This window comes from Salmo salar, chromosome 18 (genome assembly GCF_965601325.2).
Source record: "Salmo salar chromosome 18, fSalSal1, whole genome shotgun sequence".
In the NCBI taxonomy this organism is placed as follows: domain Eukaryota; kingdom Metazoa; phylum Chordata; class Actinopteri; order Salmoniformes; family Salmonidae; genus Salmo; species Salmo salar.
The window spans coordinates 99,296,161-99,323,482 of NC_138308.1; the positions used below are offsets into that span (position 1 = coordinate 99,296,161).

The following is a 27,322-nucleotide window of genomic DNA, read 5'->3' on the forward strand; positions in this document are numbered from 1 at the left end:
ACACACACACACACACACACACACACACACACACACACACACACACACACACACACACACACACACACACACACACACACACACACACACACACACACACACACACACACACACACAGTTAAATAGTTCCACATACACCGACAGGAATTAGTGAGGTCGCTCACCAGGTGGACATCGGGGACCTTGCGGCACGGTCCTCGGTCGTCCTTGGTGACACGTTTGAGGCGTGCGACCTCTAACCTCAGGCTCCGCCTCTCCACCTCAGCGGAGTGCAGCCGGTGGGTGAAAACCAGGAAGTGTTGCTGCAGCGAAACCACCAGACACTGAGAGACAAGACGACATAGGGGACGCGGGACGGGACGCGGGGACTGGGTTAACATACAGTTTAATAGATTTAATACTATCTACAGGTAACTGCCAAAACAACGGGAACACTTTGCTTCCACAACAGGTGTGGTTCCTGAGTTAATTAAACAATGAAACATCCCATCATGCTTAGGGTCATGTATAATAATGCTGGGCAGGCCATTATTTTGGCTACCGTGTCTATGCACACATACAGTAGGATGATGATAACGTCCCCATCCACAGGGCACCAGATCTCCACCCAGCTGAACAACTCTGGGGCGACGCCTGAGCGGTTTCCACCAACATCAACAAATGAGTTCAAGACACTCGTAGAATCGATGACAAGATGCTCTGAATTCAATACACACAGTGCATTTGGAAAGTATTCAGACCCCTGGACTTTTTACACATTATGATATATGTACAACCTTATTTTTAAAATAGGTTAAATTAAAGTTTTTCCCCTCATCAATCTACACACAATACCCTATAATGACAAAGCGAAAATAGTTTTTTTTAGAAATGTTTGCAAATGTATTAATAATATAAAACAGATTATTTACTTACTTATTTACTTAAATATTCAGACTCTTTGCTATCAGACTCGAAATTGAGCTCAGGTGCATTGATCATTGATCATCCTTGAGATGTTTCTACAACTTGATTGGAGTCCACCTGTGGTAAATTCAATTGCTTGGACATGATTTGGAAAGGCACATACCTGTCTATATAAGGTCCCACACTTGACAGAGCATGTCAGAGCTAAAACCAAGCCATGAGGTTGAAGGAATTGTCCGTAGAGCTCAGAGACAGGATTGTGTCGAGGCACAGATCTGGGGAAGGGTACCAAAACATTTCTGCAACATTGAAGGTCCCCAAGAACACATTGGCCTCCATCATTCTTAATTGGAAGAAGTTTGGAACCAAGGCTCTTCCTAGAGCTGGCCGCCCGGCCAAACTGAGCAATCAGGGGAGAAGGGCCTTAGTCAGGGAGGTGACCAAGAACCTGATGGTCACTCTGACAGAGCTCCAGAGTTCCTCTGTGGAGATGGGAGAACCTTACAGACGGACAACCATCTCTGCAGCACTCCACCAATCAGGCCTTTATGGTAGAGTGGCCAGACGGAAGCCACTCCTCAGTAAAAGTCACATGACAGCCCGCTTGGAGTTTGCCAAAAGGCACCTAAACGACTCAGACCATGAGAAACAAGATTCTCTGGTCTGATGAAACCAAGATTGAACTCTTTGCCTGAATGCCAAGCGTCACGTCTGGAGGAATCCTGGCACCATCCCTACGGTGAAGCATGGTGGTGGCAGCATCATGTTGTGGGGATGTTTTTCAGCGGCAGGGACTGGGAGACTAGTCAGGATCGACGGAAAGATCAACAGAGCAAAGTACAGAGAGATCATTGATGAAAACCTGCTCCAGAGCGCTCAGGACCTCAGACTGGGTAGAAGGTTCACCTTCCAACAGGACAACGACCCTAAACACACAGCCAAGACAACAAGAGTGGCTTTGGGACAAGTCACTGAATGTCCTTGAGTGGCCCAGCCAGAGCCCTGACTTGAACCTGATCGAACATCTCTGGAGAAACCTGAAAATAGCTGTGCAGCGACGCTCCCCATCCAACCTGACAGAGCTTGAGAGGATCTGCAGAGAAGAATGGGAGAAACTCCCCAAATACAGGTGTGCCAAGCTTGTATCGTCATACCCTAGAAGACTCGAGGCTGTAATCGCTGCCAAAGGTGCTTCAACAAAGTACTGAGTAAAGGGTCTGAATACTTATGTAAATGTAATATTTCAGTTTTTTTTTATTAATACATTTGCAAAAATGTCTTAAAACCTGTTTTTGCTTTGTCGTTATGGGGTATTGTTTGTAGATTGATGAGGGAAAAAAATACAATTTAATCCATTTTAGAATAAAGCTGTAAACGAAACAAAATGTGTAAATAATCGAGGGGTCTGAATACTTCCTGTATGCACCATGGCCGTCTCAGTCACCAGATCTCAACCCGATTGAACACTTACGGTAGATTCTGGAGCGGTGCCTGAGACAGGGTTTTCCACCACCGTCATCAACAACAACAACAAAACACCACATGATGGAATTTCTGGTAGAAGAAGAATGGTGTCTCATCCCTCCAATAGGGTCGCAGAAAGGATCTGTGCCAAGGTGCATGGAAGCTGTTCTGGTGGCTCGAACGCCCTGCTGAGGTACTTTATGTTGGGGTCTCCTTTATTCTGACAGTTACCTGTATACATTTACATTTAAGTCATTTAGCAGACGCTCTTATCCAGAGCGACTTACAAACTGGTGTATACGTTCATGTACTGCCACTGTATTCCCTGGATGCATACGGATGAAGTCAGTTAAGACTGAAGACTAACATTTGACCTCGGAGCTAATGCCAAGGGCTTTAGTTCAGAGGGCTAACTCAGTCCTGAGGCATGCAGAGGACCCAGGTTAGGGGGGTTAGGACCCAGGTTAGGGGGGTTAGGACCCAGGTTAGGGGGGTTAGGACCCAGGTTAGGGGGTTAGGACCCAGGTTAGGGGGGGTTAGGACCCAGGTTAGGGGGGTTAATCAGCAGAGGACCCAGGTTAGGGGGGTTAGGACCCAGGTTAGGGGGGTTAGGACCCAGGTTAGGGGGGTTAGGACCCAGGTTAGGGGGGTTAGGACCCAGGTTAGGGGGGGTTAGGACCCAGGTTAGGGGGGTTAGGACCCAGGTTAGGGGGGTTAGGACCCAGGTTAGGGGGGGTTAGGACCCAGGTTAGGGGGGTTAGGATCCAGGTTAGGGGGGTTAGGACCCAGGTTAGGGGGGTTAGGACCCAGGTTAGGGGGGTTAGGATCCAGGTTAGGGGGGTTAGGACCCAGGTTAGGGGGGTTAGGACCCAGGTTAGGGGGGTTAGGATCCAGGTTAGGGGGGTTAGGACCCAGGTTAGGGGGTTAGGACCCAGGTTAGGGGGGTTAGGACCCAGGTTAGGGGGGTTAGGACCCAGGTTAGGGGGGTTAGGACCCAGGTTAGGGGGGTTAGGACCCAGGTTAGGGGGGTTAGGACCCAGGTTAGGGGGGTTAGGACCCAGGTTAGGGGGGTTAGGACCCAGGTTAGGGGGGGTTAGGACCCAGGTTAGGGGGGTTAGGACCCAGGTTAGGGGGGTTAGGACCCAGGTTAGGGGGGTTAGGACCCAGGTTAGGGGGGTTAGGACCCAGGTAGGGGGGGACCCAGGTTAGGGGGGGTTAGGACCCAGGTTAGGGGGGTTAACAGAGGGGACCCAGGTTAGGGGGGTTAGGACCCAGGTTAGGGGGGTTAGGACCCAGGTTAGGGGGGGTTAGGACCCAGGTTAGGGGGGTTAGGACCCAGGTTAGGGGGGTTAGGACCCAGGTTAGGGGGGTTAGGACCCAGGTTAGGGGGGTTAGGACCCAGGTTAGGGGGGTTAGGACCCAGGTTAGGGGGGTTAGGACCCAGGTTAGGGGGTTAACAGAGGGACCCAGGTTAGGGGGGGTTAGGACCCAGGTTAGGGGGGTTAGGACCCAGGTTAGGGGGGTTAGGACCCAGGTTAGGGGGGTTAGGACCCAGGTTAGGGGGGTTAGGACCCAGGTTAGGGGGGGTTAGGACCCAGGTTAGGGGGGTTAGGACCCAGGTTAGGGGGGTTAGGACCCAGGTTAGGGGGGTTAGGACCCAGGTTAGGGGGGTTAGGACCCAGGTTAGGGGGGTTAGGACCCAGGTTAGGGGGGTTAGGACCCAGGTTAGGGGGGTTAGGACCCAGGTTAGGGGGTTAGGACCCAGGTTAGGGGGGGTTAAACAGTAGAGGACCCAGGTTAGGGGGGTTAGGACCCAGGTTAGGGGGGTTAGGACCCAGGTTAGGGGGTTAGGACCCAGGTTAGGGGGGGTTAAACAGTAGAGGACCCAGGTTAGGGGGGTTAGGACCCAGGTTAGGGGGTTTAATCAGCAGAGGACCCAGGTTAGGGGGTTTAATCAGCAGGGGACCCAGGTTAGGGGGTTTAATCAGCAGAGGACCCAGGTTAGGGGGTTAAACAGCAGAGGACCCAGGTTAGGGGGTTTAATCAGCAGAGGACCCAGGTTAGGGGGTTTAATCAGCAGGGGACCCAGGTTAGGGGGTTTAATCAGCAGAGGACCCAGGTTAGGGGGTTTAATCAGCAGGGGACCCAGGTTAGGGGGTTAACCAGCAGGGGACCCAGGTTAGGGGGTTTAATCAGCAGAGGACCCAGGTTAGGGGGTTTAATCAGCAGGGGACCCAGGTTAGGGGGTTTAAACAGCAGGGGACCCAGGTTAGGGGGTTAAACAGCAGAGGACCCAGGTTAGGGGGTTAAACAGCAGGGGACCCAGGTTAGGGGGTTAAACAGCAGAGGACCCAGGTTAGGGGGTTAAACAGCAGAGGACCCAGGTTAGGGGGTTAAACAGCAGAGGACCCAGGTTAGGGGGTTTAATCAGCAGGGGACCCAGGTTAGGGGGTTTAAACAGTAGAGGACCCAGGTTAGGGGGGGTTAAACAGCAGGGGACCCAGGTTAGGGGGTTTAATCAGCAGAGGACCCAGGTTAGGGGGGGTTAAACAGCAGGGGACCCAGGTTAGGGGGTTTAAACAGTAGAGGACCCAGGTTAGGGGGGTTTAAACAGCAGAGGACCCAGGTTAGGGGGGTTTAAACAGTAGAGGACCCAGGTTAGGGGGTTTAAACAGCAGAGGACCCAGGTTAGGGGGTTTAAACAGTAGAGGACCCAGGTTAGGGGGGGTTAAACAGCAGAGGACCCAGGTTGGGGGTTTAAACAGTAGAGGACCCAGGTTAGGGGGTTAAACAGCAGAGGACCCAGGTTGGGGGTTTAAACAGCAGAGGACCCAGGTTAGGGGGGTTTAAACAGCAGAGGACCCAGGTTAGGGGGTTTAACCTGTTGGGGACCCAGGTTAGGGGGTTTAAACAGCAGAGGACCCAGGTTAGGGGGGTTAAACAGTAGGGGACCCAGGTTAGGGGGTTTAATCAGCAGGGGACCCAGGTTAGGGGGGTTTAAACAGCAGGGGACCCAGGTTAGGGGGTTTAAACAGCAGGGGACCCAGGTTAGGGGGGTTTAAACAGCAGAGGACCCAGGTTAGGGGGTTTAATCAGTTGGGGACCCAGGTTAGGGGGGGTTAAACAGCAGAGGACCCAGGTTGGGGGTTTAAACAGCAGAGGACCCAGGTTAGGGGGTTTAACCTGTTGGGGACCCAGGTTAGGGGGTTTAAACAGCAGAGGACCCAGGTTAGGGGGGTTAAACAGTAGGGGACCCAGGTTAGGGGGTTTAATCAGCAGGGGACCCAGGTTAGGGGGGTTTAAACAGCAGGGGACCCAGGTTAGGGGGTTTAAACAGCAGGGGACCCAGGTTAGGGGGGTTTAAACAGCAGAGGACCCAGGTTAGGGGGTTTAATCAGTTGGGGACCCAGGTTAGGGGGGTTTAACCTGTTGTGGACCCAGGTTAGGGGGTTAAACAGCAGGGGACCCAGGTTAGGGGGTTTAAACAGCAGAGGACCCAGGTTAGGGGGTTAAACAGCAGAGGACCCAGGTTAGGGGGTTTAATCAGTAGAGGACCCAGGTTAGGGGGTTAAACAGCAGGGGACCCAGGTTAGGGGGGTTTAAACAGTAGAGGACCCAGGTTAGGGGGGTTTAAACAGTAGAGGACCCAGGTTAGGGGGTTAAACAGTAGAGGACCCAGGTTAGGGGGGGTTAAACAGCAGGGGACCCAGGTTAGGGGGTTAAACAGCAGGGGACCCAGGTTAGGGGGTTTAAACAGTAGAGGACCCAGGTTAGGGGGTTAAACAGCAGGGGACCCAGGTTAGGGGGTTTAAACAACAGAGGACCCAGGTTAGGGGGGTTAAACAGCAGGGGACCCAGGTTAGGGGGGTTTAACCTGTTGGGGACCCAGGTTAGGGGGTTAAACAGCAGGGGACCCAGGTTAGGGGGGTTAGGACCCAGGTTAGGGGGTTTAAACAGCAGGGGACCCAGGTTAGGGGGTTTAAACAGCAGGGGACCCAGGTTAGGGGGGTTAGGACCCAGGTTAGGGGGTTTAAACAGCAGGGGACCCAGGTTAGGGGGTTAAACAGCAGAGGACCCAGGTTAGGGGGTTTAACAGCAGAGGACCCAGGTTAGGGGGGTTTAACCTGTTGGGGACCCAGGTTAGGGGGTTAAAACAGCAGGGGACCCAGGTTAGGGGGGTTTAAACAGCAGGGGACCCAGGTTAGGGGGTTTAAACAGCAGGGGACCCAGGTTAGGGGGTTTAGGACCCAGGTTAGGGGGTTTAAACAGCAGGGGACCCAGGTTAGGGGGTTTAAACAGCAGGGGACCCAGGTTAGGGGGTTTAGGACCCAGGTTAGGGGGTTTAAACAGCAGGGGACCCAGGTTAGGGGGTTAAACAGCAGAGGACCCAGGTTAGGGGGTTTAAACAGCAGGGGACCCAGGTTAGGGGGGTTAGGACCCAGGTTAGGGGGTTTAAACAGCAGGGGACCCAGGTTAGGGGGTTAAACAGCAGAGGACCCAGGTTAGGGGGTTTAACAGCAGAGGACCCAGGTTAGGGGGGTTTAACCTGTTGGGGACCCAGGTTAGGGGGTTAAACAGCAGGGGACCCAGGTTAGGGGGGTTAGGACCCAGGTTAGGGGGTTTAAACAGCAGGGGACCCAGGTTAGGGGGTTTAAACAGCAGGGGACCCAGGTTAGGGGGTTTAAACAGCAGGGGACCCAGGTTAGGGGGTTTAACAGCAGGGGACCCAGGTTAGGGGGTTTAAACAGCAGGGGACCCAGGTTAGGGTGTTTAAACAGCAGAGGACCCAGGTTAGGGGGTTTAATCAGTTGGGGACCCAGGTTAGGGGGGTTTAACCTGTTGTGGACCCAGGTTAGGGGGTTTAAACAGCAGAGGACCCAGGTTAGGGGGGTTTAAACAGTAGAGGACACAGGTTAGGGGGGTTTAAACAGTAGAGGACCCAGGTTAGGGGGTTAAACAGCAGGGGACCCAGGTTAGGGGGTTTAAACAGCAGAGGACCCAGGTTAGGGGGTTTAATCAGCAGAGGACCCAGGTTAGGGGGGGTTAAACAGCAGGGGACCCAGGTTAGGGGGTTTAAACAGTAGAGGACCCAGGTTAGGGGGGTTTAAACAGCAGAGGACCCAGGTTAGGGGGTTAAACAGCAGAGGACCCAGGTTAGGGGGTTTAAACAGTAGAGGACCCAGGTTAGGGGGTTTAAACAGCAGAGGACCCAGGTTAGGGGGTTTAAACAGTAGAGGACCCAGGTTAGGGGGGGTTAAACAGCAGAGGACCCAGGTTAGGGGGGTTTAAACAGTAGAGGACCCAGGTTAGGGGGGTTAAACAGCAGAGGACCCAGGTTGGGGGTTTAAACAGCAGAGGACCCAGGTTAGGGGGGTTTAAACAGCAGAGGACCCAGGTTAGGGGGTTTAACCTGTTGGGGACCCAGGTTAGGGGGTTTAAACAGCAGAGGACCCAGGTTAGGGGGGTTTAAACAGCAGGGGACCCAGGTTAGGGGGGTTTAAACAGCAGGGGACCCAGGTTAGGGGGTTTAAACAGCAGGGGACCCAGGTTAGGGGGTTTAAACAGCAGAGGACCCAGGTTAGGGGGTTTAATCAGTTGGGGACCCAGGTTAGGGGGGTTTAACCTGTTGTGGACCCAGGTTAGGGGGTTAAACAGCAGGGGACCCAGGTTAGGGGGTTTAAACAGCAGAGGACCCAGGTTAGGGGGTTAAACAGCAGAGGACCCAGGTTATGGGGTTTAATCAGTAGAGGACCCAGGTTAGGGGGTTAAACAGCAGGGGACCCAGGTTAGGGGGGTTTAAACAGTAGAGGACCCAGGTTAGGGGGGTTTAAACAGCAGAGGACCCAGGTTAGGGGGGTTTAAACAGTAGAGGACCCAGGTTAGGGGGTTAAACAGTAGAGGACCCAGGTTAGGGGGGGTTAAACAGCAGGGGACCCAGGTTAGGGGGTTAAACAGCAGGGGACCCAGGTTAGGGGGTTTAAACAGTAGAGGACCCAGGTTAGGGGGTTTAAACAGTAGGGGACCCAGGTTAGGGGGTTAAACAGCAGGGGACCCAGGTTAGGGGGTTTAAACAACAGAGGACCCAGGTTAGGGGGGTTTAAACAGCAGGGGACCCAGGTTAGGGGGGTTTAACCTGTTGGGGACCCAGGTTAGGGGGTTAAACAGCAGGGGACCCAGGTTAGGGGGGTTTAAACAGCAGAGGACCCAGGTTAGGGGGTTAAACAGCAGAGGACCCAGGTTAGGAGGTTTAACCTGTTGGGGACCCAGGTTAGGGGGTTAAACAGTAGGGGACCCAGGTTAGGGGGGGGTAAACAGCAGGGGACCCAGGTTAGGGGGGTTTAAACAGTAGAGGACCCAGGTTAGGGGGGTTTAAACAGTAGAGGACCCAGGTTAGGGGGGTTTAAACAGTAGAGGACCCAGGTTAGGGGGTTAAACAGTAGAGGACCCAGGTTAGGGGGTTAAACAGCAGAGGACCCAGGTTAGGGGGTTTAATCAGTAGAGGACCCAGGTTAGGGGGGTTTAACCTGTTGGGGACCCAGGTTAGGGGGTTTAAACAGCAGGGGACCCAGGTTAGGGGGTTTAAACAGCAGAGGACCCAGGTTAGGGGGGGTTAAACAGCAGAGGACCCAGGTTAGGGGGGTTTAACCTGTTGGGGACCCAGGTTAGGGGGTTAAACAGCAGGGGACCCAGGTTAGGGGGGTTAGGACCCAGGTTAGGGGGTTTAAACAGCAGGGGACCCAGGTTAGGGGGTTTAAACAGCAGGGGACCCAGGTTAGGGGGGTTAGGACCCAGGTTAGGGGGTTTAAACAGCAGGGGACCCAGGTTAGGGGGTTAAACAGCAGAGGACCCAGGTTAGGGGGTTTAACAGCAGAGGACCCAGGTTAGGGGGGTTTAACCTGTTGGGGACCCAGGTTAGGGGGTTAAAACAGCAGGGGACCCAGGTTAGGAGGTTTAAACAGCAGGGGACCCAGGTTAGGGGGTTTAAACAGCAGGGGACCCAGGTTAGGGGGTTTAAACAGCAGGGGACCCAGGTTAGGGGGGTTAAACAGCAGGGGACCCAGGTTAGGGGGGTTTAAACAGCAGGGGACCCAGGTTAGGGGGTTTAGGACCCAGGTTAGGGGGTTTAAACAGCAGGGGACCCAGGTTAGGGGGTTAAACAGCAGAGGACCCAGGTTAGGGGGGGTTAAACAGCAGAGGACCCAGGTTAGGGGGTTTAAACAGTAGAGGACCCAGGTTAGGGGGGTTTAAACAGTAGAGGACCCAGGTTAGGGGGTTAAACAGCAGGGGACCCAGGTTAGGGGGTTTAAACAGTGTTACAGTTGGGAGACGGGGGGGGGGGGGGGAGAGCATTCAAAATGTCCTCCTAAAAACGGCTTAAAACACAAAAATAACTCTGTTCAAAATAATTCCTGTAGTGCCCATTCTGGTGGACTGTTGATCCAGTCCTGGACTTCAATCTAGAATGTCACTCTTGTTCCCGTGGCAACCTCGAACTCAGGTAGTCAACAGAGTAAGTCAAAATAATAATAATATATATATATATATTCTCTATGAAATACATTGTTATAGACCACTACTAACCTTACTGCTCAACTGTTTGGCCGTGAGTCGGTGTAGGCCCTGTCCCAGCCTACTAACCAGAGTACCCTTGTTCACACCATAGGGTGTGAGATTGGACCCTTGGTCTGAGGGGGTGAGGAGGTGGTCCAGGAGGTGGGACAGACTGTTACGAGCGGCAGACAATACTACCCGAGAGGAAGAAACTGGAGGAGAAAGAGACACAGACAATACAGTATCGGAAACAAAATGTGGAATAAGTCAAAGGGGTCTGAATACTTTCCGAATGCACTGTGTGTATTTATATATACAGTACCAGTCAAAAGTTTGGACACACCTACTCATTCAAGGGTTTTTCTTTATTTTTACTATTTTCTACATTGTAGAATAATAGTGAAGACATCCAAAACTATGAAATAACCAATGATCATGTAGTAACCAAAAAAAAAAAGTTAAAACAAATCTAAATATATTTGAGATTCTTCAAAGTAGCCACCCTTTGCCTTGATGACAGCTTTGCACACTCTTGACATTCTCTCAACCAGCTTCACCTGGAATGCTTTTCCAACAGTCTTGAAGGAGTTCCCACATATGCTGAGGACTTGTTGGCTGCTTTTCCTTCACTCTGCGGTCCAACTCATCCCAAACCATCTCAATTGGGTTGAGGTCAGGTGATTGTGGAAGCCAGATCATCTGATGCAACACTCCATCACTTCTCCTTCTTGGTCAAATAGCCCTTACACAGCCTGGAGGTGTGTTATGGGTCATTGTCCTTAGAGGACCTCGTCTTGGTCGCACAGACAAAATGTTGCTTCTCGAAAGCAAATTTCCTGCAATTCTACCCATTTTGCCATGGCTTATGCCGTGTTATTGTACCATCTGACTAACTCAGACACTGTAACAAAATCAATGGTGGGCCCATGACATTGACATGACCCCATGACATTTAGGGAACTGCATGCTTACTTCTAAATACGTCACATCTGGTTTTAGTCATTTAAGTTTTCACTGAAAACTCAGAAGACAGTAACCACGGAGCAGGTAGATAACACCTGGGATATAGAAGACGGTAACCACGGAGCAGGTAGATAACACCTGGGATATAGAAGACGGTAACCACGCAGCAGGTAGATAACACCTGGGATATAGAAGACGGTAACCACGCAGCAGGTAGATAACACCTGGGATATAGAAGACGGTAACCACGGAGCAGGTAGATAACACCTGGGATATAGAAGACAGTAACCACGCAGCAGGTAGATAACACCTGGGATATAGAAGACAGTAACCACGCAGCAGGTAGATAACACCTGGGATATAGAAGACAGTAACCACGGAGCAGGTAGATAACACCTGGGATATAGAAGACGGTAACCACGGAGCAGGTAGATAACACCTGGGATATAGAAGACAGTAACCACGGAGCAGGTAGATAACACCTTGCATATAGAAGACAGTAACCACGGAGCAGGTAGATAACACCTGGGATATAGAAGACAGTAACCACGGAGCAGGTAGATAACACCTGGGATATAGAAGACGGTAACCACGGAGCAGGTAGATAACACCTGGGATATAGAAGACGGTAACCACGGAGCAGGTAGATAACACCTGGGATATAGAAGACGGTAACCACGGAGCAGGTAGATAACACCTGGGATATAGAAGACAGTAACCATGGAGCAGGTAGATAACACCTGGGATATAGAAGACAGTAACCACGGAGCAGGTAGATAACACCTGGGATATAGAAGACGGTAACCACACGGTAACCACGGAGCAGGTAGATAACACCTGGGATATAGAAGACGGTAACCACACGGTAACCACGGAGCAGGTAGATAACACCTGGGATATAGAAGACAGTAACCACGGAGCAGGTAGATAACACCTGGGATATAGAAGACAGTAACCACGGAGCAGGTAGATAACACCTGGGATATAGAAGACAGTAACCACGGAGCAGGTAGATAACACCTGGGATATAGAAGACGGTAACCACGGAGCAGGTAGATAACACCTGGGATATAGAAGACAGTAACCACGGAGCAGGTAGATAACACCTGGGATATAGAAGACAGTAACCACGGAGCAGGTAGATAACACCTGGGATATAGAAGACAGTAACCACGGAGCAGGTAGATAACACCTGGGATATAGAAGACGGTAACCACGGAGCAGGTAGATAACACCTGGGATATAGAAGACGGTAACCACGCAGCAGGTAGATAACACCTGGGATATAGAAGACAGTAACCACACGGTAACCATGGAGCAGGTAGATAACACCTGGGATATAGAAGACAGTAACCACGGAGCAGGTAGATAACACCTGGGATATAGAAGACAGTAACCACGGAGCAGGTAGATAACACCTGGGATATAGAAGACGGTAACCACGGAGCAGGTAGATAACACCTGGGATATAGAAGACAGTAACCATGGAGCAGGTAGATAACACCTGGGATATAGAAGACGGTAACCATGGAGCAGGTAGATAACACCTGGGATATAGAAGACAGTAACCACGGAGCAGGTAGATAACACCTGGGATATAGAAGACGGTAACCACACGGTAACCATGGAGCAGGTAGATAACACCTGGGATATAGAAGACAGTAACCACGCAGCAGGTAGATAACACCTGGGATATAGAAGACAGTAACCACGGAGCAGGTAGATAACACCTGGGATATAGAAGACAGTAACCACGGAGCAGGTAGATAACACCTGGGATATAGAAGACGGTAACCACACGGTAACCATGGAGCAGGTAGATAACACCTGGGATATAGCAGACAGTAACCACGCAGCAGGTAGATAACACCTGGGATATAGAAGACAGTAACCACGGAGCAGGTAGATAACACCTGGGATATAGAAGACAGTAACCACGCAGCAGGTAGATAACACCTGGGATATAGAAGACAGTAACCACGGAGCAGGTAGATAACACCTGGGATATAGAAGACAGTAACCACGGAGCAGGTAGATAACACCTGGGATATAGAAGACGGTAACCACGGAGCAGGTAGATAACACCTGGGATATAGAAGACAGTAACCACGGAGCAGGTAGATAACACCTGGGATATAGAAGACGGTAACCACGCAGCAGGTAGATAACACCTGGGATATAGAAGACGGTAACCACGGAGCAGGTAGATAACACCTGGGATATAGAAGACAGTAACCACGGAGCAGGTAGATAACACCTGGGATATAGAAGACGGTAACCACGCAGCAGGTAGATAACACCTGGGATATAGAAGACGGTAACCACGGAGCAGGTAGATAACACCTGGGATATAGAAGACGGTAACCACGGAGCAGGTAGATAACACCTGGGATATAGAAGACAGTAACCACGGAGCAGGTAGATAACACCTGGGATATAGAAGACGGTAACCACACGGTAACCATGGAGCAGGTAGATAACACCTGGGATATAGAAGACAGTAACCACGGAGCAGGTAGATAACACCTGGGATATAGAAGACAGTAACCTTCCGACTGCTGGTTCACTACCTCCAGATTCCTCCACCAGTTTGCGCTAGCTAACTCTCTCTCTCTCGTGTGTGTGTGTGTGTGTGTGTGTGTGTGTGTGTGTGTGTTTGAGAGAGAGAGTGAGTTACCTGTGTTTTCTAAGGCCTCTTGTAGTTCAGCCATGGAAGACAAGATGAAGGAGGAGATATCTTTACGACGGAGCCACCTCACACACAGTGTTCCTCTACCTTCATCACCATCATCTTCTTCACCTGAGAGAGCCAGAGAGAACGGGTCAATATGATATTATCCCATCCATACATTCATCGCTTCATAGTTCATTCCCGAGAGAAATCTTGCTGTTTTTAAACATAGTACTTTTTCATCCAATATTTCTGGCTCTACAAGTTATTTTACCAGAAATTGTCATTTTCCTAAAGAAGAATTGTGTACCTTGCTTCAGCTGTCCAAAAAGGTTATGGCTAGATTGAATACAGCACATTTCTTGCATTTTAGCTAACCTTAACCCTTTTCCTAACCTTAACCTAATTCTCCTAACCTGCTACATTAATTCTCCCTAACCTGCTACATTAATTCTCCCTAACCTGCTCCGTTAATTCTCCTAACCTGCTACATTAATTCTCCTAACCTGCTCCGTTAATTCTCCTAACCTGCTACATTAATTCTCCTAACCTGCTACGTTAATTCTCCTAACCTGCTACATTAATTCTCCTAACCTGCTACATTAATTCTCCTAACCTGCTCCGTTAATTCTCCTAACCTGCTCCGTTAATTCTCCTAACCTGCTCCGTTAATTCTCCTAACCTGCTACATTAATTCTCCCTAACCTGCTACGTTAATTCTCCTAACCTGCTATGTAAATTCTCCTAACCGGTTACAAAAAGTGACTTTTGACCGTAGCTGTATACCAGGGCAGCCCAACCCTCTTCCTGCAGACCTACTGTCCTGTAGGTTTTCAATCCAAACATTCACAAATATCTTCTAAATAATAATTTCACAGTGCAGTTGTGTCATTGTCCTGCTCACCTTTAGATGGCGGTGTTGAGTCCTTCTCTCTCTCTTCCAGAGGAGGGAAGACTGAAACATGCACTCCTATAAAGGGGTACCCCTGCCCACCCACCCTAAACACCAGCCTACTCCCCCGTCCCAACACACACAACCTGTTCACAGCTATCACACACACCACACACCTTCTCCACCTCCTCACCCCTCCTCTCTTCCTCTCCTCATCCCCCTCTCCTCTTCCCTCCCCCAGAGCTTGTACTAGTGTTCTAACCTCCATCTCAAGGCCCTCTCGCTCCGCCAAGCGGCGCGTGAGGAGAGTTTTCTGTGTGCGGAGTGTGTGTGTGGCGTGCGTGAGGTGTGTGAGCGCCCCAGCCAGTAGGGTGCAGGCTGAGAGCAGGGTTGACCCATGGAGGTCAGACTGGGTTAGGGTTTTCTGGAGCATGACGAGGTCATTGGTTAGCTGGCTGCGTTCTTTCTCTAGTGAGGATAGTCTCTGACGGGCCTCCTCAAGCTGAGCACCGTACATCTAGGGAGAGAGAGAGAGGGAAGGAGAGAAGGAGAGGGATGGGGAGGGAAGGAAAGAAGGAGAGGGATGGGGAGAGAAGGAGAGAGAAAGGGAGAGAGGGAGAGAGATGGGGAGGGAAGGAGAGGGAAGGAGAGAGAAAGGGGGAGGGAGAGAGGTGGGGGCGGGAACGAGAGAGAGAGAGGGGTGGGAGAGCGAGAGGGAACTATTGGTTGTGCTTTATGTGTGGATGTGTAGCAGTGTAACAGTGTGTTAGTTACCTGTATCTTCCCTGTAGCAGTGTAACAGTGTGTTAGTTACCTGTATCTTCCCTGTAGCAGTGTGTTAGTTACCTGTATCTTCCCTGTAGCAGTGTAACAGTGTGTTAGTTACCTGTATCTTCCCTGTAACAGTGTGTTAGTTACCTGTATCTTCCCTGTAGCAGTGTAACAGTGTGTTAGTTACCTGTATCTTCCCTGTAGCAGTGTAACAGTGTGTTAGTTACCTGTATCTTCCCTGTAGCAGTGTGTTAGTTACCTGTATCTTCCCCTGTAGCAGTGTGTTAGTTACCTGTATCTTCCCCTGTAACAGTGTGTTAGTTACCTGTATCTTCCCCTGTAGCAGTGTGTTAGTTACCTGTATCTTCCCTGTAGCAGTGTAACAGTGTGTTAGTTACCTGTATCTTCCCTGTAGCAGTGTAACAGTGTGTTAGTTACCTGTATCTTCCCTGTAGCAGTGTGTTAGTTACCTGTATCTTCCCTGTAGCAGTGTGTTAGTTACCTGTATCTTCCCTGTAACAGTGTGTTAGTTACCTGTATCTCCCCTGTAGCAGTGTGTTAGTTACCTGTATCTTACCTGTAACAGTGTGTTAGTTACCTGTATCTTCCCTGTAGCAGTGTAACAGTGTGTTAGTTACCTGTATCTTCCCTGTAGCAGTGTAACAGTGTGTTAGTTACCTGTATCTACCCTGTAGCAGTGTAACAGTGTGTTAGTTACCTGTATCTTCCCTGTAGCAGTGTGTTAGTTACCTGTATCTTCCCTGTAGCAGTGTAACAGTGTGTTAGTTACCTGTATCTTCCCTGTAGCAGAGTGTTAGTTACCTGTATCTTCCCTGTAGCAGTGTAACAGTGTGTTAGTTACCTGTATCTTCCCTGTAGCAGTGTGTTAGTTACCTGTATCTTCCCCTGTAACAGTGTGTTAGTTACCTGTATCTTCCCTGTAGCAGTGTGTTAGTTACCTGTATCTTCCCTGTAGCAGTGTGTTAGTTACCTGTATCTACCCTGTAACAGTGTGTTAGTTACCTGTATCTTCCCCTGTAGCAGTGTAGCAGTGTGTTAGTTACCTGTATCTTCCCTGTAGCAGTGTAACAGTGTGTTAGTTACCTGTATCTTCCCTGTAGCAGTGTGTTAGTTACCTGTATCTTCCCTGTAACAGTGTGTTAGTTACCTGTATCTTCCCCTGTAGCAGTGTGTTAGTTACCTGTATCTTCCCTGTAGCAGTGTAACAGTGTGTTAGTTACCTGTATCTTCCCTGTAGCAGTGTGTTAGTTACCTGTATCTTCCCCTGTAACAGTGTGTTAGTTACCTGTATCTTCCCTGTAGCAGTGTAACAGTGTGTTAGTTACCTGTATCTTCCCTGTAGCAGTGTGTTAGTTACCTGTATCTTCCCTGTAGCAGTGTGTTAGTTACCTGTATCTTCCCTGTAGCAGTGTAACAGTGTGTTAGTTACCTGTATCTTCCCTGTAGCAGTGTGTTAGTTACCTGTATCTTCCCTGTAGCAGTGTGTTAGTTACCTGTATCTTCCCTGTAGCAGTGTGTTAGTTACCTGTATCTACCCTGTAGCAGTGTGTTAGTTACCTGTATCTTCCCTGTAACAGTGTAACAGTGTGTTAGTTACCTGTATCTACCCTGTAACAGTGTGTTAGTTACCTGTATCTTCCCCTGTAGCAGTGTAACAGTGTGTTAGTTACCTGTATCTTCCCTGTAGCAGTGTGTTAGTTACCTGTATCTTCCCTGTAGCAGTGTGTTAGTTACCTGTATCTTCCCTGTAGCAGTGTAGCAGTGTGTTAGTTACCTGTATCTTCCCTGTAACAGTGTAACAGTGTGTTAGTTACCTGTATCTTCCCTGTAACAGTGTAACAGTGTGTTAGTTACCTGTATCTTCCCTGTAACAGTGTAACAGTGTGTTAGTTACCTGTATCTCCCCCTGTAACAGTGTAGCAGTGTGTTAGTTACCTGTATCTTCCCTGTAACAGTGTAACAGTGTGTTAGTTACCTGTATCTTCCCTGTAGCAGTGTGTTAGTTACCTGTATCTTCCCTGTAGCAGTGTAGCAGTGTGTTAGTTACCTGTATCTTCCCTGTAGCAGTGTGTTAGTTACCTGTATCTTCCCTGTAACAGTGTGTTAGTTACCTGTATCTTCCCCTGTAGCAGTGTGTTAGTTACCTGTATCTTCCCCTGTAACAGTGTAACAGTGTGTTAGTTACCTGTATCTTCCCTGTAGCAGTGTAACAGTGTGTTAGTTACCTGTATCTTCCCTGTAGCAGTGTGTTAGTTACCTGTATCTTCCCCTGTAACAGTGTGTTAGTTACCTGTATCTTCCCTGTAGCAGTGTGTTAGTTACCTGTATCTTCCCCTGTAGCAGTGTAGCAGTGTGTTAGTTACCTGTATCTTCCCTGTAGCAGTGTAACAGTGTGTTAGTTACCTGTATCTTCCCTGTAGCAGTGTGTTAGTTACCTGTATCTTCCCCTGTAGCAGTGTGTTAGTTACCTGTATCTTCCCTGTAGCAGTGTAGCAGTGTGTTAGTTACCTGTATCTTCCCTGTAACAGTGTAACAGTGTGTTAGTTACCTGTATCTTCCCTGTAACAGTGTAACAGTGTGTTAGTTACCTGTATCTCCCCCTGTAACAGTGTAACAGTGTGTTAGTTACCTGTATCTTCCCTGTAGCAGTGTAGCAGTGTGTTAGTTACCTGTATCTTCCCTGTAACAGTGTAACAGTGTGTTAGTTACCTGTATCTTCCCTGTAGCAGTGTGTTAGTTACCTGTATCTTCCCTGTAGCAGTGTAGCAGTGTGTTAGTTACCTGTATCTTCCCTGTAGCAGTGTGTTAGTTACCTGTATCTTCCCTGTAACAGTGTAACAGTGTGTTAGTTACCTGTATCTTCCCTGTAGCAGTGTGTTAGTTACCTGTATCTTCCCCTGTAACAGTGTAACAGTGTGTTAGTTACCTGTATCTTCCCTGTAACAGTGTGTTAGTTACCTGTATCTTCCCTGTAACAGTGTGTTAGTTACCTGTATCTTCCCTGTAGCAGTGTGTTAGTTACCTGTATCTTCCCTGTAACAGTGTAACAGTGTGTTAGTTACCTGTATCTTCCCTGTAACAGTGTGTTAGTTACCTGTATCTTCCCTGTAGCAGTGTGTTAGTTACCTGTCTCTTCCCTGTAGCAGTGTGTTAGTTACCTGTATCTTCCCTGTAGCAGTGTGTTAGTTACCTGTATCTTCCCTGTAGCAGTGTGTTAGTTACCTGTATCTACCCTGTAACAGTGTGTTAGTTACCTGTATCTTCCCTGTAGCAGTGTGTTAGTTACCTGTATCTTCCCTGTAGCAGTGTGTTAGTTACCTGTATCTACCCTGTAACAGTGTGTTAGTTACCTGTATCTTCCCTGTAGCAGTGTGTTAGTTACCTGTATCTTCCCTGTAGCAGTGTGTTAGTTACCTGTATCTACCCTGTAACAGTGTGTTAGTTACCTGTATCTTCCCCTGTAGCAGTGTAGCAGTGTGTTAGTTACCTGTATCTTCCCTGTAACAGTGTGTTAGTTACCTGTATCTTCCCGTGTAGCAGTGTGTTAGTTACCTGTATCTTCCCCTGTAACAGTGTGTTAGTTACCTGTATCTTCCCTGTAGCAGTGTGTTAGTTACCTGTATCTTCCCTGTAGCAGTGTGTTAGTTACCTGTATCTACCCTGTAACAGTGTGTTAGTTACCTGTATCTTCCCCTGTAGCAGTGTAGCAGTGTGTTAGTTACCTGTATCTTCCCTGTAACAGTGTAGCAGTGTGTTAGTTACCTGTATCTTCCCCTGTAACAGTGTAACAGTGTGTTAGTTACCTGTATCTTCCCTGTAGCAGTGTGTTAGTTACCTGTATCTTCCCCTGTAGCAGTGTGTTAGTTACCTGTATCTTCCCTGTAACAGTGTGTTAGTTACCTGTATCTTCCCTGTAGCAGTGTGTTAGTTACCTGTATCTTCCCTGTAGCAGTGTGTTAGTTACCTGTATCTTCCCTGTAGCAGTGTGTTAGTTACCTGTATCTACCCTGTAGCAGTGTGTTAGTTACCTGTATCTTCCCTGTAACAGTGTAACAGTGTGTTAGTTACCTGTATCTTCCCTGTAGCAGTGTGTTAGTTACCTGTATCTACCCTGTAACAGTGTGTTAGTTACCTGTATCTTCCCCTGTAGCAGTGTAACAGTGTGTTAGTTACCTGTATCTTCCCTGTAGCAGTGTAACAGTGTGTTAGTTACCTGTATCTTCCCTGTAGCAGTGTGTTAGTTACCTGTATCTTCCCCTGTAGCAGTGTGTTAGTTACCTGTATCTTCCCTGTAGCAGTGTAGCAGTGTGTTAGTTACCTGTATCTTCCCTGTAACAGTGTAACAGTGTGTTAGTTACCTGTATCTTCCCTGTAACAGTGTAACAGTGTGTTAGTTACCTGTATCTTCCCTGTAGCAGTGTAACAGTGTGTTAGTTACCTGTATCTTCCCTGTAGCAGTGTGTTAGTTACCTGTATCTTCCCCTGTAGCAGTGTGTTAGTTACCTGTATCTTCCCCTGTAACAGTGTGTTAGTTACCTGTATCTTCCCTGTAGCAGTGTGTTAGTTACCTGTATCTTCCCTGTAACAGTGTAACAGTGTGTTAGTTACCTGTATCTTCCCCTGTAACAGTGTAACAGTGTGTTAGTTACCTGTATCTTCCCCTGTAACAGTGTAACAGTGTGTTAGTTACCTGTATCTTCCCTGTAACAGTGTAACAGTGTGTTAGTTACCTGTATCTTCCCTGTAACAGTGTAACAGTGTGTTAGTTACCTGTATCTTCCCTGTAGCAGTGTGTTAGTTACCTGTATCTTCCCTGTAGCAGTGTAACAGTGTGTTAGTTACCTGTATCTTCCCTGTAGCAGTGTGTTAGTTACCTGTATCTTCCCTGTAGCAGTGTGTTAGTTACCTGTATCTTCCCTGTAGCAGTGTGTTAGTTACCTGTATCTTCCCTGTAGCAGTGTAGCAGTGTGTTAGTTACCTGTATCTTCCCTGTAGCAGTGTGTTAGTTACCTGTATCTTCCCTGTAGCAGTGTGTTAGTTACCTGTATCTTCCCGGCGTGTAGCAGTGTGTTAGTTACCTGTATCTTCCCTGTAACAGTGTAACAGTGTGTTAGTTACCTGTATCTTCCCTGTAACAGTGTAACAGTGTGTTAGTTACCTGTATCTCCCCTGTAACAGTGTAACAGTGTGTTAGTTACCTGTATCTTCCCTGTAGCAGTGTAGCAGTGTGTTAGTTACCTGTATCTTCCCTGTAACAGTGTAACAGTGTGTTAGTTACCTGTATCTTCCCTGTAGCAGTGTAGCAGTGTGTTAGTTACCTGTATCTTCCCTGTAACAGTGTAACAGTGTGTTAGTTACCTGTATCTTCCCTGTAGCAGTGTAGCAGTGTGTTAGTTACCTGTATCTTCCCTGTAACAGTGTAACAGTGTGTTAGTTACCTGTATCTTCCCTGTAGCAGTGTGTTAGTTACCTGTATCTTCCCTGTAACAGTGTAGCAGTGTGTTAGTTACCTGTATCTTCCCTGTAGCAGTGTGTTAGTTACCTGTATCTTCCCTGTAGCAGTGTGTTAGTTACCTGTATCTTCCCTGTAACAGTGTGTTAGTTACCTGTATCTTCCCTGTAGCAGTGTGTTAGTTACCTGTATCTTCCCCTGTAACAGTGTAGCAGTGTGTTAGTTACCTGTATCTTCCCTGTAGCAGTGTAGCAGTGTGTTAGTTACCTGTATCTTCCCTGTAACAGTGTAACAGTGTGTTAGTTACCTGTATCTTCCCTGTAGCAGTGTAGCAGTGTGTTAGTTACCTGTATCTTCCCTGTAACAGTGTAACAGTGTGTTAGTTACCTGTATCTTCCCTGTAGCAGTGTGTTAGTTACCTGTATCTACCCTGTAACAGTGTGTTAGTTACCTGTATCTTCCCCTGTAGCAGTGTAACAGTGTGTTAGTTACCTGTATCTTCCCTGTAGCAGTGTAACAGTGTGTTAGTTACCTGTATCTTCCCTGTAGCAGTGTGTTAGTTACCTGTATCTTCCCCTGTAGCAGTGTGTTAGTTACCTGTATCTTCCCTGTAGCAGTGTAGCAGTGTGTTAGTTACCTGTATCTTCCCTGTAACAGTGTAACAGTGTGTTAGTTACCTGTATCTTCCCTGTAACAGTGTAACAGTGTGTTAGTTACCTGTATCTTCCCTGTAGCAGTGTAACAGTGTGTTAGTTACCTGTATCTTCCCTGTAGCAGTGTGTTAGTTACCTGTATCTTCCCCTGTAGCAGTGTGTTAGTTACCTGTATCTTCCCCTGTAACAGTGTGTTAGTTACCTGTATCTTCCCTGTAGCAGTGTGTTAGTTACCTGTATCTTCCCTGTAACAGTGTAACAGTGTGTTAGTTACCTGTATCTTCCCTGTAGCAGTGTGTTAGTTACCTGTATCTTCCCTGTAGCAGTGTGTTAGTTACCTGTATCTTCCCTGTAGCAGTGTAACAGTGTGTTAGTTACCTGTATCTTCCCTGTAGCAGTGTGTTAGTTACCTGTATCTTCCCCTGTAACAGTGTAACAGTGTGTTAGTTACCTGTATCTTCCCTGTAGCAGTGTAACAGTGTGTTAGTTACCTGTATCTTCCCTGTAGCAGTGTGTTAGTTACCTGTATCTTCCCTGTAGCAGTGTGTTAGTTACCTGTATCTTCCCTGTAGCAGTGTAGCAGTGTGTTAGTTACCTGTATCTTCCCTGTAGCAGTGTGTTAGTTACCTGTATCTTCCCCTGTAGCAGTGTGTTAGTTACCTGTATCTTCCCTGTAGCAGTGTAGCAGTGTGTTAGTTACCTGTATCTTCCCTGTAACAGTGTAACAGTGTGTTAGTTACCTGTATCTTCCCTGTAACAGTGTAACAGTGTGTTAGTTACCTGTATCTCCCCTGTAACAGTGTAACAGTGTGTTAGTTACCTGTATCTTCCCTGTAGCAGTGTAGCAGTGTGTTAGTTACCTGTATCTTCCCTGTAACAGTGTAACAGTGTGTTAGTTACCTGTATCTTCCCTGTAGCAGTGTAGCAGTGTGTTAGTTACCTGTATCTTCCCTGTAACAGTGTAACAGTGTGTTAGTTACCTGTATCTTCCCTGTAGCAGTGTAGCAGTGTGTTAGTTACCTGTATCTTCCCTGTAACAGTGTAACAGTGTGTTAGTTACCTGTATCTTCCCTGTAGCAGTGTGTTAGTTACCTGTATCTTCCCTGTAACAGTGTAGCAGTGTGTTAGTTACCTGTATCTTCCCTGTAGCAGTGTGTTAGTTACCTGTATCTTCCCTGTAGCAGTGTGTTAGTTACCTGTATCTTCCCTGTAACAGTGTGTTAGTTACCTGTATCTTCCCTGTAGCAGTGTGTTAGTTACCTGTATCTTCCCCTGTAACAGTGTAGCAGTGTGTTAGTTACCTGTATCTTCCCTGTAGCAGTGTAGCAGTGTGTTAGTTACCTGTATCTTCCCTGTAACAGTGTAACAGTGTGTTAGTTACCTGTATCTTCCCTGTAGCAGTGTAGCAGTGTGTTAGTTACCTGTATCTTCCCTGTAACAGTGTAACAGTGTGTTAGTTACCTGTATCTTCCCTGTAGCAGTGTGTTAGTTACCTGTATCTTCCCTGTAACAGTGTGTTAGTTACCTGTATCTTCCCTGTAGCAGTGTGTTAGTTACCTGTATCTTCCCTGTAACAGTGTGTTAGTTACCTGTATCTTCCCTGTAGCAGTGTGTTAGTTACCTGTATCTTCCCTGTAGCAGTGTGTTAGTTACCTGTATCTACCCTGTAACAGTGTGTTAGTTACCTGTATCTTCCCCTGTAGCAGTGTGTTAGTTACCTGTATCTTCCCCTGTAACAGTGTGTTAGTTACCTGTATCTTCCCTGTAGCAGTGTGTTAGTTACCTGTATCTTCCCTGTAGCAGTGTGTTAGTTACCTGTATCTACCCTGTAACAGTGTGTTAGTTACCTGTATCTTCCCCTGTAGCAGTGTAGCAGTGTGTTAGTTACCTGTATCTTCCCTGTAGCAGTGTAACAGTGTGTTAGTTACCTGTATCTTCCCTGTAGCAGTGTGTTAGTTACCTGTATCTTCCCTGTAACAGTGTGTTAGTTACCTGTATCTTCCCCTGTAGCAGTGTGTTAGTTACCTGTATCTTCCCTGTAGCAGTGTAACAGTGTGTTAGTTACCTGTATCTTCCCTGTAGCAGTGTGTTAGTTACCTGTATCTTCCCCTGTAACAGTGTGTTAGTTACCTGTATCTTCCCTGTAGCAGTGTAACAGTGTGTTAGTTACCTGTATCTTCCCTGTAGCAGTGTGTTAGTTACCTGTATCTTCCCTGTAGCAGTGTGTTAGTTACCTGTATCTTCCCTGTAGCAGTGTAACAGTGTGTTAGTTACCTGTATCTTCCCTGTAGCAGTGTGTTAGTTACCTGTATCTTCCCTGTAGCAGTGTGTTAGTTACCTGTATCTTCCCTGTAGCAGTGTGTTAGTTACCTGTATCTACCCTGTAGCAGTGTGTTAGTTACCTGTATCTTCCCTGTAACAGTGTAACAGTGTGTTAGTTACCTGTATCTACCCTGTAACAGTGTGTTAGTTACCTGTATCTTCCCCTGTAACAGTGTAACAGTGTGTTAGTTACCTGTATCTTCCCTGTAACAGTGTAACAGTGTGTTAGTTACCTGTATCTTCCCTGTAACAGTGTAACAGTGTGTTAGTTACCTGTATCTTCCCCTGTAACAGTGTAACAGTGTGTTAGTTACCTGTATCTTCCCTGTAGCAGTGTGTTAGTTACCTGTATCTTCCCTGTAGCAGTGTGTTAGTTACCTGTATCTTCCCTGTAGCAGTGTACAGTGTTAGTTACCTGTATCTTCCCTGTAGCAGTGTGTTAGTTACCTGTATCTTCCCTGTAGCAGTGTGTTAGTTACCTGTATCTTCCTGTAGCAGTGTAGCAGTGTGTTAGTTACCTGTATCTTCCCTGTAACAGTGTAACAGTGTGTTAGTTACCTGTATCTTCCCTGTAACAGTGTAACAGTGTGTTAGTTACCTGTATCTTCCCCTGTAACAGTGTAACAGTGTGTTAGTTACCTGTATCTTCCCTGTAGCAGTGTAGCAGTGTGTTAGTTACCTGTATCTTCCCTGTAACAGTGTAACAGTGTGTTAGTTACCTGTATCTTCCCTGTAGCAGTGTGTTAGTTACCTGTATCTTCCCTGTAGCAGTGTAGCAGTGTGTTAGTTACCTGTATCTTCCCTGTAGCAGTGTGTTAGTTACCTGTATCTTCCCTGTAACAGTGTAACAGTGTGTTAGTTACCTGTATCTTCCCTGTAGCAGTGTGTTAGTTACCTGTATCTTCCCCTGTAACAGTGTAACAGTGTGTTAGTTACCTGTATCTTCCCTGTAACAGTGTGTTAGTTACCTGTATCTTCCCTGTAACAGTGTGTTAGTTACCTGTATCTTCCCTGTAGCAGTGTGTTAGTTACCTGTATCTTCCCTGTAACAGTGTAACAGTGTGTTAGTTACCTGTATCTTCCCTGTAACAGTGTGTTAGTTACCTGTATCTTCCCTGTAGCAGTGTGTTAGTTACCTGTCTCTTCCCTGTAGCAGTGTGTTAGTTACCTGTATCTTCCCTGTAGCAGTGTGTTAGTTACCTGTATCTTCCCTGTAGCAGTGTGTTAGTTACCTGTATCTACCCTGTAACAGTGTGTTAGTTACCTGTATCTTCCCTGTAGCAGTGTGTTAGTTACCTGTATCTTCCCTGTAGCAGTGTGTTAGTTACCTGTATCTACCCTGTAACAGTGTGTTAGTTACCTGTATCTTCCCTGTAGCAGTGTGTTAGTTACCTGTATCTTCCCTGTAGCAGTGTGTTAGTTACCTGTATCTACCCTGTAACAGTGTGTTAGTTACCTGTATCTTCCCCTGTAGCAGTGTAGCAGTGTGTTAGTTACCTGTATCTTCCCTGTACAGTGTAACAGTGTGTTAGTTACCTGTATCTTCCCTGTAGCAGTGTGTTAGTTACCTGTATCTTCCCCTGTAGCAGTGTGTTAGTTACCTGTATCTTCCCTGTAGCAGTGTAGCAGTGTGTTAGTTACCTGTATCTTCCCTGTAACAGTGTAACAGTGTGTTAGTTACCTGTATCTTCCCTGTAGACAGTGTGTTAGTTACCTGTATCTTCCCTGTACAGTGTAACAGTGTGTTAGTTACCTGTATCTTCCCTGTAGCAGTGTGTTAGTTACCTGTATCTTCCCTGTAGCAGTGTGTTGTAGCAGTGTGTTAGTTACCTGTATCTTCCCTGTAACAGTGTGTTAGTTACCTGTATCTTCCCTGTAGCAGTGTGTTAGTTACCTGTATCTTCCCCGTGTAACAGTGTGTTAGTTACCTGTATCTTCCCTGTAGCAGTGTGTTAGTTACCTGTATCTTCCCTGTAGCAGTGTGTTAGTTACCTGTATCTTCCCTGTAACAGTGTGTTAGTTACCTGTATCTTCCCCTGTAGCAGTGTAGCAGTGTGTTAGTTACCTGTATCTTCCCTGTAACAGTGTAGCAGTGTGTTAGTTACCTGTATCTTCGTTACCTGTATCTTCCCTGTAGCAGTGTGTTAGTTACCTGTATCTTCCCTGTAACAGTGTGTTAGTTACCTGTATCTTCCCTGTAGCAGTGTGTTAGTTACCTGTATCTTCCCTGTAGCAGTGTAACAGTGTGTTAGTTACCTGTATCTTCCCTGTAGCAGTGTGTTAGTTACCTGTATCTTCCCTGTAGCAGTGTGTTAGTTACCTGTATCTTCCCTGTAGCAGTGTGTTAGTTACCTGTATCTTCCCCTGTAGCAGTGTAACAGTGTGTTAGTTACCTGTATCTTCCCTGTAGCAGTGTAACAGTGTGTTAGTTACCTGTATCTTCCCCTGTAACAGTGTGTTAGTTACCTGTATCTTCCTTGTAACAGTGTGTTAGTTACCTGTATCTACCCTGTAACAGTGTAACAGTGTGTTAGTTACCTGTATCTTCCCTGTAGCAGTGTGTTAGTTACCTGTATCTTCCCTGTAGCAGTGTGTTAGTTACCTGTATCTTCCCTGTAGCAGTGTGTTAGTTACCTGTATCTACCCTGTAACAGTGTGTTAGTTACCTGTATCTTCCCCTGTAGCAGTGTAACAGTGTGTTAGTTACCTGTATCTTCCCTGTAGCAGTGTAACAGTGTGTTAGTTACCTGTATCTTCCCTGTAGCAGTGTGTTAGTTACCTGTATCTTCCCCTGTAGCAGTGTGTTAGTTACCTGTATCTTCCCTGTAGCAGTGTAGCAGTGTGTTAGTTACCTGTATCTTCCCTGTAACAGTGTAACAGTGTGTTAGTTACCTGTATCTTCCCCTGTAACAGTGTGTTAGTTACCTGTATCTACCCCTGTAGCAGTGTGTTAGTTACCTGTATCTTCCCCTGTAACAGTGTGTTAGTTACCTGTATCTTCCCTGTAACAGTGTGTTAGTTACCTGTATCTTCCCTGTAGCAGTGTGTTAGTTACCTGTATCTTCCCTGTAACAGTGTGTTAGTTACCTGTATCTTCCCTGTAGCAGTGTGTTAGTTACCTGTATCTTCCCTGTAGCAGTGTGTTAGTTACCTGTATCTTCCCTGTAACAGTGTGTTAGTTACCTGTATCTTCCCTGTAGCAGTGTGTTAGTTACCTGTATCTTCCCTGTAGCAGTGTGTTAGTTACCTGTATCTTCCCTGTAACAGTGTGTTAGTTACCTGTATCTTCCCTGTAGCAGTGTGTTAGTTACCTGTATCTTCCCTGTAGCAGTGTGTTAGTTACCTGTATCTTCCCCTGTAACAGTGTGTTAGTTACCTGTATCTTCCCTGTAACAGTGTGTTAGTTACCTGTATCTTCCCTGTAACAGTGTGTTAGTTACCTGTATCTTCCCCTGTAACAGTGTGTTAGTTACCTGTATCTTCCCTGTAGCAGTGTGTTAGTTACCTGTATCTTCCCTGTAGCAGTGTGTTAGTTACCTGTATCTTCCCTGTAACAGTGTGTTAGTTACCTGTATCTTCCCTGTAGCAGTGTGTTAGTTACCTGTATCTTCCCCTGTAGCAGTGTAACAGTGTGTTAGTTACCTGTATCTTCCCTG

General features: G+C 47.4%; 1 protein-coding gene across 1 annotated transcript in view; it reads right to left on the reverse strand.

The window, feature by feature from the left end:
• Positions 1-27,322, reverse strand: part of ccdc171 (coiled-coil domain containing 171) — a 97,159-nt gene that overhangs the window by 34,145 nt on the left and 35,692 nt on the right. Inside the window, exons 17-20 of the mRNA XM_082964609.1 lie at positions 14,460-14,964; positions 13,562-13,684; positions 9,952-10,133; positions 165-323 (exon numbers count right to left, since the gene is read on the reverse strand). Coding sequence (XP_082820735.1) covers positions 165-323; positions 9,952-10,133; positions 13,562-13,684; positions 14,460-14,964 — 969 coding nt within the window. The remainder of the gene's footprint in view (positions 1-164; positions 324-9,951; positions 10,134-13,561; positions 13,685-14,459; positions 14,965-27,322) is intronic.